The sequence below is a fragment of the Talpa occidentalis genome, unplaced genomic scaffold, assembly GCF_014898055.3.
Source record: "Talpa occidentalis isolate TD23 unplaced genomic scaffold, MPIMG_talOcc4v2.1 talOcc4.3, whole genome shotgun sequence".
Lineage (NCBI taxonomy): Eukaryota > Metazoa > Chordata > Mammalia > Eulipotyphla > Talpidae > Talpa > Talpa occidentalis.
The window spans coordinates 119,501,085-119,518,129 of NW_023603184.1; the positions used below are offsets into that span (position 1 = coordinate 119,501,085).

Consider the following 17,045-nt stretch of genomic DNA (forward strand, 5'->3'; position numbering starts at 1 on the left):
TTTTTCTCCCTGGAATTTCTGCCCACCAAAAAGGGGAAGTACTGTGACCAGCTGCCAGGGGGCTGGGAGGAGTTCCCTGGTTGTACACTGATCCTGTGTGTCGAGATAAATACAGGATAAATGGCCAAATGGGTAAGAAGGGAGTTAGAGAAAAATTCTATTCTGAAAGTTTTTGGTTTAGGGAGATCAAAGAATTTCACCCTGAGAAGCTTCCATTGTTGTTTTTAGTCCACTGATGTAAAAGTAAATTGGTTTCTGTCTAGCCTGTGGCTTACTACCATCTTTGATGTTGCTCCTCTGGATTAAGGTGACTTCTGACTCACTGCATAAGTTCTTGCTTCTTTTAACAGGGACTCAGCAAGGCCCTGATCCTCTTCTCAGTTCCACTAGTCAGAAGAGCCTGTCTCAGTTGTAATTAGCCAAGCCACTAACCTGGCACCTTCCCAATCAGAGGACCGGAATGGTAGATATACCACTTAGTATATGGGGGTATACAAACTAACCAAAATAAACTGGCAAATTTACCTCGCAAACTTTCTCCAGGGTTGGCATCCAAGAGGTGGCAAGGTGACAGTTCTGAAGAACAACCCATGTTCCTTCCTTGATAGCTTTTTCTACCATCTTCATAGCTATAGGCCCTTGGCCTTGACCAAGAGATAAAGAGCTAAGTTTCAATCCCCCATATCCCTGTATACAACAAAAGTAAAGATGTTATTTAAAATCATATTTTAAAGAAGAACCAACACTATTATTGCAGGAAATGTTAGCGTTAAGTATATTTAAATTTAATTATGCAGCAGCCCTCAAAGCTGCAAACTTATGCATCCATGAAAAACTCTTACAGGTTAAGAATCCTATATACATCAAGAAAAATAAGTCAGTTCATTTAGGAAATTATCATGGCAATAAAAGAAAAATTTTATAGGGTCTTTGATTATTGAGATGAGAGAGAAAGAAAAAATAAGGAGATTTTTAGCATGAGGAGGGGATGAAATTGTCTGGCTTTCATGCCACAACTCTTGAAATCCAAAGCTGAAAAGAAGATTGTGAATAGATGGATGAACTTGTATTATTTCCTCCAGATGACTGAATTTTATGTTTAACTAATTTGGCTATGCAAAGGCTAAGAGAAAAAAAAGATGTTAACCTCCCAGTGCTCATTTAAGTTTCTCTAAAAAATTCTATGGAAATGTCTACCTGGAATTCATTTCTGCTGTATCCTGACAGTCTGACTCCCTGGTCTCTTTATTTCTAGACCACTTGCTACTAGAAAGTATCTTTTGAAGAAGCCTCCAGTTATGTAGAAAAATAGGGTTTCAAGCCTTCTGTGAATGTACACGGCTTATCAACACTAGCAGGTAGAAGCAGCAGAAAACAAAACACAGCTACATACTACTGCTTCTGGAAGAATGGAGTTAGGACAAGAAGACAGAGCACTGAGCTGTCCTATACAGGGACCAGAGAACACCACATTTTACAATGTGGTGAACGAAAGGGAGAGGGACTCAAGGGCTGGAAAGGCCTCACTGATTTGGAGAGGATGAACTGACATAAAGTGGACCCTTATAGCCACCTCCACCACTTCCAGTCTAGTCCTATCCACCACTGTTCTTTCGTGACTTTCTACACTTCACTAGTGGACTGCTTCCATCTCCCACCACTCGTATCAATTTTTGCTCCAGTGAGGATGAACCTTGTAAATTATAGATTAGATGATTATAGATAGGATATATAACTTCTTAAAACCCATTTTCTCATCTGACTCAAAGTCCTCAAAGTAGCCTACAAAGGCCCTGAGCAATCTGGTCCCCCAGCACATGCCAGTCCTCGACTCTTCCAACCATGACAACCGCATCCAGCACTCCCAACCATGACAACCGCATCCAGCACATCCTTGCATCCACCACGGTGCAATGGTGGATGACCACCCTCTCGTACCTAAGAATCACTGGCAAAGCAAAGGGCAGTGTGAGTTATTAAATTATAAATGGGCCTAGTAAAGAATACCCTAACCAATTAGCTATGTCACCTTTGAGTGTGGAGAAGCCACACTTCACCTTATAGAATTGATGTAAAAGTTAATAGAAAATGTGTGTAACAAGGTCTAGCAAAATTAACAGCATTTATATAGCATTTGATAAAAGTGGTGATGGTGGATTTAGAAATATTAGTATTACTACCATGAAATACTATTATAATTAGAACAAAATGTTAAAAAAGAAAGAAAACTAAAAAAATGCCCAATCACCTATTTATTGTTCTAGGCTATACTAGAAATTTTACAGTGAAGTTATTTGAAAAATGTTTTAACCTTAAAATTTCAATTGTAAGTATTGTTTCTTAAAACTCAGTATCAGATAATCTCAACTGTTTTAAAGTACCTGGTCATCAGCAAATTTCAGAAGGGCAGCCATGGGATCTGCTCCAGGGGAGAGCACAAAAATCAGTGGTGCACAGCAGTTACTGTCTGCAAAGGCCTTGGATAAATCGAAGGGTGGTGGCTCAATGAATGTGCGCCCCAATTTGTTGGTTATAAATTCTTGCAGCATTGGAATAATCTAGAAAGGGACAAGAATATATTTAAAAGAATATTTAAAATATGCCTGAAACCTTAAAAACTTTATCTTCAAAGGTGTTTTAAAACAAAAGATTCCAGCTACATTTGCTTAGGTATTCAGTAATGCCAGTAGAAAGTAAGTCACTTTATATAAATGCCTTTTAAGTAGAAAAAAAATACACGAATTGTTTAAAAAGTGGTATGTGAATTTTTTAAATAATAAAAGGTTGTGGTTCAGGATATCAGAATTCAAACGGAGCTTTCAACACAGTAGATGAAGAATATAAGAAATGTTGCACTGTACAGGTGCCACCTTCATGTAAGTTTTAAAACACGGACTCTATTCTAAAAGTCAATAACTCAAAAGTAGAAATTTTAATGTGATTTATTTTTTGATTTTTTTTTGATTTTTTTTTTTTAATAGAGGCATTTTTTTTTTAAATTTATTTGTTTGTTTGTTTTTGTTTATACATGCACTGGGTACAGTCAGAAGCGCGGGAGGGTGAGAGAATTCACCAGAGCCAAAGCAGGGAGCAGAAGAGGCAGAAGGACCGAAGTACACTGCTGAGGGGAGCAGCGGGCGGCAGGAGAGGTCTGCGCGCCATGTGGGACCCTCCTCCGGTGGCCGGGGAGCAGCCGGGGATCGAACCGGCGCTGCAGAGGCCGCGGGCAGCTTCGCAACCCAGCGCTCAACCGCTGCGCCACCGGGGAGGCCCTTAATGTGATTTATACATGACTAACCATACAGAAATAATTGATACAGGGCCTCCCTTGTGGCACAGGGGTTAAAGTCTCAGTGCTATCAAGCTATCATTAGCCACTGCAGCACGAGTTCCATCCCCGGCCAGGGAGGTGACCTACATGGTGCGGCAGACCTCATCTGTCTCACCAGCTGCTCCCCTCAGCAGTGTATTTCAATAGATCCACCTGTTTTGCTTCCCACTCTCTCAGGTGAATCCTCTTAGCCCCCGCACCTCTGGCCTATACCCCAGTGCTTGTATGCATAAATAAAAATAAATCTTTAAAAAAATAATTGATACAGCCTGGGGGAGGAAAGGAAGTTTAGAGGTATAGGACTGCCCCCTTCAGGTATTGTTACCACACCACACCCACCACCGAAACACCCACAGTCTACCACCACAGTCCACTGTGTTCGTTCCTTCTCTCTGTCTTCTCTCTTTCTGCCCTCTGCTCTGGTAGTCTCAGGTTGACAGTCAGGTTTCTAGAGCTTGTTACTGGTTTGGCTTTATGTGATCCTTTGTTTTGTTAGTCTATAATCTACATATAAGTGACACCATTTGGTATTTGTCTTTCCCTTCTAATTTATTTCTTTAGCACAGTCTCCTCCAGTTCCATCCATGTTACAGAAAATGGCAAGAGTTCATTTTTTTTTTAATAGCTGAGTAGTATTCCATTGCATGTATACACATCTTCCTAATCTATTCATCTGTCTTGGGGCATTTATGTTATAATGATGTTTTTCAAAATAACCTCTTTCCTCCCAAGGGTAAGTTCTTCACTAAATTACAGTGTTGCACTTAAAATGAGTGAGGAGGCTAGAGGAAGATGAAACTCTGGATTTAAACAGCCATTTAAAGAAAATTAGTCTTTATGGGAAAGACACCTGCACCACGAACTCTGCAACTTTTGTTAAGCTAAAAATAACATTTGAGACATTATATTGCTTCTTGTTCATTGTCATTCATTCAGATGAAAGCGATTTTGCTTCTTAATTGTAAATAAAGGAGTGTGGAATGTAAAAAGAAAAAAATAAATAAAATCATAATGTTGCAAACAAAATGAAAGCATATTGCTTTTACAAACATGGTTTTGCTCTCAGTCAGTTTCTGCTTTTAGTGGCCGCTCTTACTGGGTGGCTCAGGCTGGTGTCAGCCACTGCACAGGTGCACACGGTGCTAGTGTGAAATGATTCTCCTGTTAGTGCTTCAGGTCCAAGTTAGAGGTGAGCACTGACAAATTGCAGTGTTTTAGTTTTAATGTTAAAACAGAGCAAGACTTTCTTGCTCCAAGAATGAATTGTAACTCTTTAAAGTAAATGAAGTTGTGCTCCCTCTTCAGTTTGCAATAGAATTGGGTTTTCTTCTGCAATCTGATTAAGGCAATGATAGTTTGTAAAATGAAATCTGTCAGTATCAAAAAATGCAGTCTAATTTGGGTGACCATCTTTCCCAAAGGCAGGAAAGAAGCTTGTGGTCATCCATTTATGTTTTTCTATTTACTGCAAATTCCTACAGGATTAATATACACCGGATCAGAGAAAGATATTAACTTATATTTGACAAGTGTCTTATGGAAAAGCAGGTTACTTTGACTTTTGTTTACAGTTCAGAGTGAGAAAACTATGGTCAGTAGCTCTTTGTTCTGTAAATGGACTCAAAACATCCCACATATCTCAGTATGCATCCATATTTCTTTTGTCAATGAAGTACCATATATTAAATTCTAAAGAAAAGTGCCAGTCCATCTCATTTTTCCAACTGGCGATTTAGTGAGTATCTCCATTTTTTCAAATTAAGTATTAGATAACCTGGAATTTGTGGCTTTTTACCCCTATTGTAGAATTGGTTTTGAGGGGAGAGATGTGGGAAGGAGGCAAAAATGTGCTCACAAACAATGTATACATTGGAGATCAAATAATTTCTGACTTCCTGGTGGAGACATATATCTGTATATTTTATATCCTTCCAGTCTGTCATGATGTACAGACTTAGAGATTAGAGGGAAATAATATCCATATAGACTAGCTCAGATATTAATTCCTCACAGCACTATGTTAATTCTTCCAATCTATGAGCACAGATGCCTTTCCATCTTTCTGTCTTCTATTTCTCAATAATATCTTATAGTTTTCAGTGCATAGGTCTTTCACTTGGATAAATTTATTCCAAGGTAATAAATTATTTTGGATGCTATTGTAAATGCAATTGTTTTCTTGATTTCTTTTTTCTGCTAGTTCATTATTTGCATTTGAGTGTTTTCACTCCTTTTCAATTTTACAAAAGAGTTTGATTTTAATGGGTATTCATTCTTCTTTCAAAGTTTGAGAGAAATCACTAGTAAAGCCTCTATTCCTGGGTTTTTGTTTTTTTTGGAAGAATTTTGATTATTTCTTCAATTTCCTTACTGGATTTGTGTCTGTTCAGGTTTTCTGTTTCTTAGGGATTCAAGATATCTTGTATGTATCTCAGATTTGCCTTTTCTCCTAGGTTATTGAATTTGTTGTCATATAATTGTACTCTCCTATGATGCTCTGTATTTCTACAGTATCCATTCTAATTTCGCTTTTATTTTTGATGTGTTTATTCTGTGAGTCTGGCTAAAGGTGTTTTATTTTGTTAATTTTTTCAAAGAGCCAGTTCCTGGTTTTCTTGATCTTTTGGCTTGCCTTTTCTTATTTTGATTTTGTTAATTTCTGCTCTAGTTTTTATTATTTTCTTTCTTCTCTGACATTTAGTTTTTCTTTTTTAATTCCTTTAGTTACAAGTTAAGATTTGTGTGTTCTTGGTTTTCTTGATCTTTTGGCTTGCCTTTTCTTATTTTGATTTTGTTAATTTCTGCTCTAGTTTTTATTAGTTTCTTTCTTCTCTGACATTTAGTTTTTCTTTTTAAATTCCTTTAGTTACAAGTTAAGATTTGTGTGTGTGTGTGTTTCTTCCTGCTGCTTTAGGTAGGCAAGCTTTGCTATAGGCTTCCCCTTAGTATAGCTTTTGCTGCATCTCTTTGGTTCTGAGGAGTCTTTATTTTCATTATTCCCCAGGTAGTTTTGGATTGCCTCTTTGATCCAGTAGTTGTTCAGTGGCATATTGTTTATTCTCCACAAATTTGTGGGTTTTCTCCTTTTTTCTTTTGGTTGTTTTGGTAGTTTCATATAATAATGATCTGAAAAATGTTTGATATAATTTAACTAGTACGATTTGTTTTGTGTCCCAACATTTGGTCTATTTTTGAGAATGTTCATGAGCACTTGAAAAGAAGGTGTTCTGGTGTTTTGGGGTAGAACTGATGGAGGACAAGAATAGAAAGACTGGAAAGGAGGTGCCCCAAGACCAGAACCTGACTCACAAGGAGGTTGGGGTAGAGGGAAATAACATGACCATTAACCCAGCTGTAGAGGTCATGACCCTTCAGCACCAGTGCCTTATCACAAGGCATGAGACCCAAGCAGGATCAGACTGTTCTAGGGAGTGGAGCACAGACCTGAGTGTAAAGAGATGGAGATTGGGCCCACCCTGGAATCTCTGGTCCCTTCCTGGTTTTGCCTAGTTATCCAAAATCCCATCAGAACAATCTGTAAATATCTATTAAGTTCACCTTACTCAATTTGTCATATAATGTCAGCTTCCTAAAAACCATTAAACTGCGGGAAAGATATTTACAGATTTAACTGCTATACTTAAGAAATAGTTCATTAATGACTTCTAATTAAACTTAAAACATGAATAGGAATTTCTTTGTTTTTCAAATATTCTGGGAGGAATGTCAATGGTATATGCAGAGTCCTTTTAGTATGCCTTTAGCTTTGAAAAAAAAAGTAAAAAAATTGAAAAACTTAATAAAAGGTTTTAAAGAAGGAAGTTGTAGTAGGTAAGAGTTTGAAGCATTTCCTATTCTTCCATAGTTAATACCTGAAGTGAAAACTCCTCAGGCTTAACATTACTTGTTCTAATGGAGATTTATTTTTCAAAAAGTTGCCAAAGGGGGAAATGTTTCAGCAGTTTAATGATTCCTAAACAACTGAAATTACTCCAAAATCTAAGATTAGAGTAGAATTTGGATATTCATGTGCTGAGCATTTTATAGGCCCCTAAAATAAAAAAAATTTAAAAAAAAAATCTAAAATTTATATTTTAAAATTGTTTTGGAAAAAAAACAAATTTAATACAGGCTGGATTATATTTTCTGATTTAAAAGAAATTAATTAATTTTCATAGACCCCTAAAAGAAGTGTGGACACTAGGCACAGTGCTTAATGGATGCTTTATCTCTGGCTAGGAGCACACTGCCATGTCAAACAAGAATTACACATGATCATTCAACAAGCTATAACTTATAGAGGAAAGAATTACTCTGCCCCACATACTCAGTGATGTATTTAAAAGCATTAAAATATATCACTTTCATCACCTCTATTCTGCTTTTTTAAGATGGAAGTACTGCCTTGTATTCCTTAGCAGCTCAAATTGTTAATACAGTAAGTTTTGAAATAATTATCACTTTCATTTGAGTAGTAACAAAGGACAATTATGATATTCTTTCAATTTTTTCCCCAACATATTTAGATCTATATTTTTTCAGAGTATATTAATATCTTTGTGGATTTGGGTCATTGTACTTAAATGAATAGTTTTTTTAAGAAACTGAATGCAAAAATACAAATGAGGATGTTGGTGAGTAATAAAACTTTCTGACAGGAGAGGTCAGCTGATTTATTGATGATATATTTTATTATTTAAAGACATTAAAACTAACACTTTATATTTTCATTTTTACGTAGCAATGATTAATATCTTAAAAACAATATTCTACTACCTTTCCAACAACAGAGGACAACACATAAGGATAGTTTTTGAGGACCCCAAAATTTTGGTATACGAAATCAATGTTGACTAGTTTTATCATACTAAGAAATTAAATTGATATAATGCAGGTAAAGGAATAGATCGTAAGGCATTAGAGAAGAAAAAGTTGAAAGGAAGAATAAAAATAAATGAAACTATAAAATATAATGTGGTCAATTACTAATTTTGTATGGTTTTAATAAGCATACACACTTTTTGAAAAATGGCTACATTAGACAGAAGTGGGGTTGTTTCTCCCAGATTCCTCTTATCTCCCCTATGAGTGCATATTTAGCTGAACTGTGAAGAGAGGAGGGACTAGAATCACTGAACTGCTTTCAAAGTAGAATTTACCTTGTCTGGCCTCAAACAACGGATAACAAGCATTCTTTGAAAGTCATTTGTTTTATCTTCCCAATCATCAGGGAAAACTTCATGATGTGGCTCCTAAAATGACAATGGATATAATTCAATATTATTTTGGAAGATGGGTCTAAAAAGAACATTATTTTTGACATATAAATCAGTTTATTAAGAAAACAAAAATGACTAAATTAAATCAATAATGCTAATGTATACAGCACAATTCACAACAGCCAAGATATGGAAACAAACCTAGTGCCTGACAAGGAGATTTCTCTCTCTCTCTCTCTCCCCACCCACCCCTCATAAACTCACACACACACACACACACACACAACTCACACTATGGAATATTAGTCATAAAAAGTTGAAATGTTACCATTTGTTACACATGGATGAATCTTGAGGGGATTATGTTAAATATACTAAGTCAGAAGAAGAAAAATACCGTATTATTCACTATTTATAAAATATAAAAAAGCAAAACAAATGAAGAAACAAAAATAAGACCTTAGACTCGAACAAGAAAATGATGGTTCCCAGAGGGGAAGAGGGGATGGGTGGAACAGGGTGGAGGCAGTTGATTGGTTGGTGGTGGATGGTGACTAGACATTTGGTGAAGAGTGTAGTGTGATATATACAGTTGCTGAAGTGAGAAATTGTTCACCCGAAACCTATACAGTATTGTAAATAAATTACTTTAATAAAATAATAATTAAATCAAAATGTTAATGTAAATTTATTAGGTTAGGGTAAAGTTCTGAAATAAGAAAGGAAAAATTTAAATACCATAAAGGAATCAAAACTAGGTCATGAAATAAGTAGGTTAATGTGAATATGAATACTAATCAATAGACAAAATGATCCTAATTATGAAAAATACAAATAAACATATGGAACTTTTTTCTTGTTATTTCTCCAAATAATACATTTCAAAAAACCTACCATCTACTCTTGCCAACTATTTGCAGAACTAAACACTGAATATAAAAGGAAGACATTGTATTCAATGTCTTTTTGTTTTTTTTTTTTCTTTTTGAAATTTTTTCTGGTCAAGCTTTTTTTTTTGTGGTAACAACAATGTATGGGAATTATTGCTATTCCCAATTTTTGTAACTTTCAGAAAAAGAATGTTTGAAATTGTGTATAAGTAAAGAGAAGCAAAATCTAACTTGAAATAAATACCTGGCAAGAATATTAAAAAATAATTTATTTTAAGAACCATGTCACTTGTTTGCATTTCCACACATTTCAAGGAATTTGAATAGTTCAAACAGAAACAGTGACTTAGAAGGTAGAGACAATATAAATTGAAATTTCGATGTTAACATTTGACCAATTGTTTAAAATTTATTTAAATCTTGTTTTTATTCAAAAATAAGAATAAATTATTTAACAGTTTCTCTACTTAAACTTCAGACAACCAAGATGGTTAATAACGTACCAGACTATCATATACTTTTTTCCATCCATCCCTTAAGTGTATAAACTCCCTACGGATGGTTTTAAAGGCAGGCAAATCATCTAATCGACATATTTCATCCCAGGATTTTTGAGGAAGCCATGGACAGGGGTTGGCATGAGGATTATCAAGTCCGATGCCTCCCGTTAGCAGAAATCTCCACTCACTTTTATTAACCTTTGGAAAATAAAGTAGCATGAAGAGTCAGAAATTAGTTCATCATGTACATAGTACATTTATTTATTTATTTATTTATAAAGATTTATTTTTATTTATTTATACAAGCACTGGGTATAGTCAGAATCGCGGAAGGGTGAGAGAATTCACCAGAGCCAGAGAGGGGAGCAGAGCAGGCAGACTGAAGTACACTGCTGGGGGGAGCAGCGGGCGGCAGGAGAGGTCTGCATGCCATGTGGGACCCTCCTCCGGTGGCCGGGGAGCAGCAGGGATTGAACCGGCGCTGCAGAGGCTGTGGGCAGCTTCGCAACGCAGTGCTCAACCACCGCTGCGCCACAGGGGAGGCCCCATAGTACATTTAAAACCTTAAAAACTATACTGATTTTCAAGTTTAAGGTATGATTTCTATGAGATTCAATAGGTACTGTTATAGCTCTTATTTACTAGTAAGAAACCAAAGTATCAATTATAACCAGTTTTCAAAAGAGTTCCACTTAGTTATTTTAAATACTTTTCATTCAGAATTACTAATCTAAGCATAAAAATTTGAATATATTAAACTTGAACGTGTTTTTTTCCAAAATGACTGTTAGAGATCTGTTGTGGGAAAAGAGAATGTCATTAAACCACCATGATTTCAGTTATTTTACTTAATGAGTCATTGTTCAATTTTTTTTTTTAGGACTCAGACATTTACTTCTTCAGAAATCAACCAATACATCACCATATGAAATCAATAAATCTTAAATGCACAAGTATGTAAAATAGTGAATTAAGGCAACACTACTCTTACATTGTTAAAGTGTTTCTGATATTTTAAATTAATGATCTGAAGTAAAAATTTATAAATGGTGTCATTAAGCCCCAATGGTTAGACTTCACTGATTTGCACAAGTTCTTGTAAACATTAACATTTATACACTATTTTTTAAAAGATTTATTTATGCATACAAGAGCTGGCGATACAGGCCAGAGGTGCAGGGGGGTGAGAGGATTCACCAGAGAGAGTGGGTAACAGAACAGGCAGATCGACCAAGGTATGATGCTGAGGGGAGCAGCGGGCAAGTCGGGAGAGGTCTGCTGCACCATGTGGGATGCTCCCTGTCTGGGGATCGAACTCGTGCTGCAGAGGCTGTGGATTGCTTCAGAGTGCTATGCTTAACCCCTTGCACCACCAGGGAGGCCCTATACACTTATTTACTGTAAACATATCACCATATGAAACAAATTTACATGCACATATAAGAGATTCTCACAGAAACTCATATAATGAACTCTGCTAATTTATTTTTCACCTCTGAAATTCAGTCTAGTTGTGATGTTTCCCCTTAACTATAAGAGAAATTATAATAAACTATTTGAAAACCCTTTCATATATATTCCCATACATTAGTAAAGTAATGAATCAATGAATGTTAATTAAAATAGTACTAACCACATGTTTATGCAGCAGCAGATTTACAGTTAGACAAAAGGAAAATAGTAGCTTATCTTTTTCAAAGAGTGAGCGGCAGACATTAACATAGAGGGAATAGGTGAAGTAATCCTTGAGAATGTGAAGCCTAAGGATCAACAGAAAGAAAAGTAAATAAAAATGCATTATACTTAAAAATAATGTTCTTAAGATAACATATTATAACCATTTAGATGTATGTTCTTCTAATAAGCTTTCTGGTCAATTACCCCCAAACGATCAAGGATCCTCATTAACTGGGTGCACCAAGTTGAGAGCTACACGATGTAGAAACACTTCAGTAGAATTACATTTTATTGTCAATTGATTTTTTTAAACTTAGCCTTCCTTTTGGAAAAGAAAAGATTCAATGCATGGCACATTAATCTATTGCATTTAAAGATATATTTTTAACTATAAAATATTTCTTTGGATATAATTTGATATCTTTATTCCAAAAATATTTTCAAATATTCTGTTATGTATTAAAGACTAAAATTAATAGTTTCTTTATTAAATTAAAATTAAATTTAGTGGTATGCTACTCTGGTCATAAATCCATCAAAGCTGGAAAAATTATAAAGCTTGATAAATTATTTTTTATTTATAGGTAGACAAAATATGGAAATATGAAAAATCATAATATTTACTACTTACAACTTTCTGGTAAGTGCTAAATTGCGATCTGTACTAATAATTCTTAAAATTAATGCTACACTTTAAGCATTTTAACTCCATTATATCATAAGGGAAAATTATTGAAACATTTAAAAATATTTTTATTACCTAACTTATAATAGTTAAAGTAGAAACAAACAATTGTCAAAAAATATTTGCAGAGAGCAAATTAATTGATAGAGACTAATGGCCCAAACTATGGAGGCAGATCAATTTGTCTGAAGGAAAAATGAACATAGTTTATGATTAAACACAATTATATTAGTTTTTTAATGTGTCTAGATATAAAATCCATTAGCAAAACCAGATCCTGGATATTTCCCAACTGATGTCCCAGTTTATCAATTATCGTAGCTCTAAGTTTTTCTGACCTGTTATTTCTATTTTTCCCCTTGTCAGCATCCCCATAAAGAGAATTACAAATATTGATGTACTTTAACTCTAGCTGAGAAGTTTGGAAAAGGCTTGGTAAAGATGACTTTGAAACTAGTTGCTAAAATATAGTAAAATTCTTTAAAGAATTAAAACAATCATACTATTCCTGTACCCATTTTTATGCTAATAAGTGGTCTTTTCACACTAGGAGTTTGTCTCATTTGTAGCCACACAATTAATAGAGTGATTTAGACCTCGTTTTTTCCTAAAATAAAAAAACATTCTATTTCCTTTAAGACAAATTTCCTCTTATACAGGGAGAGACTGAAGGGAAAGTGAGCCAATCACGTTAGAAATTGTAGTTTAATCTCACTGATAAAAATACCAGTATTTTAATAATCTCTTCAGTGAAAAAGGATAAAAATGGTCATTCTCCAAGCTGGTGCACAAAAGAGTAATAAAAGAACATTCGTGTGTCTAATGGAGCGGTACCTGACTGCAAGTTGTAAGCAACTTTCTGTCACAAAGATAAGTTTGTTTTTCTTCCAGATAAAGTCTATTTGCTAATGTAGCTGGTCACCTCAGTTTGGATGAGAGCTCTTTCAGTTTTTTAGTGGATTATCTGTGATGTGCATTACATTCTGGTAGTGCCTATTCAACAAGAGAACTGTTTTTCTTTCTCTCCAACTTTTGTGGAGAAAATTTCTGGGCTGAGAAAAGATTTTGTTTTCCATCATACTTCCCCAGTTATAATATACTAGTACAATGGAATACTAGTTAGCAATGAGAATTGATAAACCATATCATTACACACAACAATATGAACTGCATAAACATAATGGAGAAGGCAAGATGCCAGAAACAAAAGAACACATACTGTGTGACTCTGTTTATATGCAGTCCTGAAACAGGCAAAACTAATCTATGTATTTAGAAGTCAGGACAGTGAAAACCTGAGGGGAAGGAGGTTAGTGACTAGAAGGGGGACAACGGGGGACTTCTGGGATGTAGACAATGTTTTGTACTTTGATCTGGGTGTTACACAGTTGTCTCGCTTATGAATTTCTTGAGTATATGTTTTTAGTTTCTGCATATTTCTGTATGTATAGTCAAAACTCAAAAGTTTTCAAGTACAATTTTTTCCATTTATTCTTTGGTTCTAGAATTACACTTTTAGGATCACCCTACCCATGAATATGATTTATGTATTGGGTAGTGAGAAAAGTCAGGATGCAATTTTTTTGTTTTTCAAAGAAAAAAATACATCATAACTTTTCTGACAACTCATTATTAAAAATTCAAAGAGTTTAACGAAAAAGAAAAAACCTATTTTGCTTTCTAGATTTCATTGAAATTTCACATCTGGGTAAAAGACCGATTTTCTATAAACCATTAAGGACTGTACCACAGATTTGAAAAAACAGATGTCTTATCTGTGAATGATTTCTAATCTGATAATAACATGAGAGTACAAAGATTACAAATGAGACAATAATCATTTTTAAAGCATAAAATTGTTCCAGTTTTTAAATCTTGTACAAATATGTCTAACTGGCAAAGCGAATATATTTCCTATTCTAGACTCCAGCAAATATCTTGATTAAACCAGTTAAGATGATAATATTATGGTGATTATTGTTTTAACCAAGTTAGAAATTAGGAACTGGAGTGAAAAGCAGAACATAATTTACTGTGTGCATCCATGTGATGAACACTGTGATAAATACTGGGAATATTAAAAAAAAATAGTGCTTAATGGAACTCAGAATCTCCTGTGAAAAAAGACATGCTTATACAATTAACTAACAATGCAAATAAATGCCTGAGAACTTTTCTAAAAAAGGTCACTTAAAATTTTGGTTTTGGTATTGCAGTAGTCTTGCTAAACCAGAAATTTCAGTAACTGGAAGAAATAGAGAAATAATATAATATTTTTGGAAATCATATATAATGGCAAACTTTAAACTCCAAACCTTAAACTTATGTATTTCTTTCCTAAAGATACCCTTTCCCCTTTTCTCCTTTTTCTTGTGGGTGGAATCTGAAAAATTGTTCATTAAGCCAAGTGTCGGTCTTGCACCTTTATTAGTCTCATATTCAAGCTTATAAAATAATGAATGATAGTAAGTAAAAATCACTCAGTCTAAAATTAAGCAAAATTCTACCATGATAAATGAATTAAATTCAGATTTTGGGAGATTAGCATTTTGGATTTCTGAAAAAATAATTCTTAACTGTGAGTGATAAATACTAAGTTGAGTTTTCTTCATGGACATGAACAGTTCAAGAAAGTGAAGTATGTAGCTTCCTGCTGAGCAATATAGTGATAAAGGGCAAAGTTTGCTACAAATTATTTTCTTTGTTCAAGAAGTAATTTCACATTATACTCTACTAAAAACATGTTTTAATTCCAAACTATCTTACTGGTAACAAATAAAAAGAAATTCTATTCATAGCCTGTCTATTAAGTTTTAAAATCTATTATCTATTACTCATGAAATAGCCTGCAATGAATTTGGAATTTTATGTAAATAAGAGTAACACAAATAATCACAACAGGTTTTTTTTTAAATCTCATTACTTCATAAATTTTATATATGTGTATATCAAAATGTGACTTTAGAATGCAAGTTTACAAAGGGTAAGATTCTGCTCTTTTAATGGTTGTACTAACCAACAATTCCAGCAATACATATAATTTGTAAATGATAAACAGAAGTAAACATTTCCTCATTTTAGAAATACATTATAATCCTATATGTTTATAACAATTTTCTGACAAATTGAATATGCTCACATTTATTCAGTTGCTAACAATCCAATTTATTTCTGCTATGATGACTACTGAAGTTCCTTTTAGTTCTATGGCTGTAATGCTCACTATTATAAGACAAAGTTACCAACTACTATTTGATGTTCATGCACTAGTTAGTATTAATTAGTATTTCTTTTACATACCTACTTGATAAAACTTCAGATTTCTCTGAATTTTCAATAGACAGGATGAAAAGGTTAATAAACCAGGTCAGTGAGTATTGGTACATGGGCTCAATGTTAGCTAAATCAGCAATAGAAAAAAACAGGATGGTGGAATGGATGGCAATAGGCCGATAGCCCATGCGGGTGTTATCAATCTTTTTCTCTGTCATTTCAGCTACTTCTTGCTTTTGAGAAATCTCATTAGCCAAAGCCTTGGAGGAAGATAATATCTTAATAGCAGTTTCATCTTCTAATATATTGCCTTCCGAAGATGAAAGAACTTCTAAAATCTTGTCTTCTATTTCTTTTAACTGCCTGGAATAAAACACAATTTTCTCAGAAGAAAAAGAAATCATTTAAAATCACTTCACGTGTACGTTCTTTCATAAGAAACAAAGGGCTTGAAAACCTAAAGAAATGCATCACTTTGTGACAAATATCTATAATGGTGATGTTGTATAATTAAATTTCTTATCTTGCAAAATGTCACAAAGACAGGCCTTTCTGCTCCACTTCTCCTTCTAATGATCATTTATGTGGTAACTAGAGAGGGAGATGGTAAGCCAATCTACTTTGCCATCAAGTATCTCAATGAATAGAAAGTATCACTCCATTTATTTTCTGAAAATTTTCATGACTTATAGAGCACTAGCTTTTTTATCCATGATATAAATATTGTGAGCAGAAAGAGGGATGTACCATATCCATTCAAATTGTGCTCTAGTGAAAACAGGTAATTTCAGTTACATAATAAATGCTAAAACATTTGTACTAAGACTAGGTTACATAGTCGAAAATACACCTAACAGAATTAAATGCCTTGACTTGCGTCAGGCCTTCTAGTTCTTCCAGCACCTAAGCTGCTGCCATTTGTGGCAACATGGACGAAGTGGAGATAATGGTAAATGAAAAAAGGATAATGCTAAGCAAAATAAGTCAGAAGAAGAAAGCAAATACAGGGTAAAATTTTCAATTATATGAGGAATATAGAGAAACAAAACAAAGAGTCAGTCAAAACCAAACCAATAATAAACACTTAATATCTGATTTCAAAACTGAGGCAACCAGATAGGGAGGGTGCTGGGGTGGGACTGCAGGAGGGAAGGGGCCCAATGGAACGTGGTGCAGGATTGTTTGGGCAATAGTTGCGGGCAGGGTGTAAAAGCAGCTATTTGAACCTATAAAATCTGGAGTAGATACAAAGAGATACAAAGATATAAACTCAGTTTACCTCAAACATAATTTGGGGGAGGGGAGAATCTGCATATAAAAATATACTCTGTAATGCAATTTTCCAAATTTACATAAAAGCACTATAAAGCCATAACTTTTCCTCTTAAATTTTCAATGTATTTATTAAATCTACAAACTGGATCTTTAAAATATAATTTAATTCACGCTAAGTGATCGTGAAATAAGATT

The 17,045-nt window shown here is 34.3% G+C and overlaps 1 protein-coding gene across 2 annotated transcripts in view; it reads right to left on the reverse strand.

The window, feature by feature from the left end:
- Positions 1 to 17,045, reverse strand: part of DNAH7 (dynein axonemal heavy chain 7) — a 224,034-nt gene that overhangs the window by 35,236 nt on the left and 171,753 nt on the right. For both annotated transcript variants that reach the window (XM_037523738.1, XM_037523737.1), the window contains exons 51-56: positions 15,603 to 15,938; positions 11,574 to 11,700; positions 9,944 to 10,138; positions 8,491 to 8,583; positions 2,382 to 2,558; positions 526 to 687 (exon numbers count right to left, since the gene is read on the reverse strand). In XM_037523738.1, coding sequence (XP_037379635.1) covers positions 526 to 687; positions 2,382 to 2,558; positions 8,491 to 8,583; positions 9,944 to 10,138; positions 11,574 to 11,700; positions 15,603 to 15,938 — 1,090 coding nt within the window. The remainder of the gene's footprint in view (positions 1 to 525; positions 688 to 2,381; positions 2,559 to 8,490; positions 8,584 to 9,943; positions 10,139 to 11,573; positions 11,701 to 15,602; positions 15,939 to 17,045) is intronic.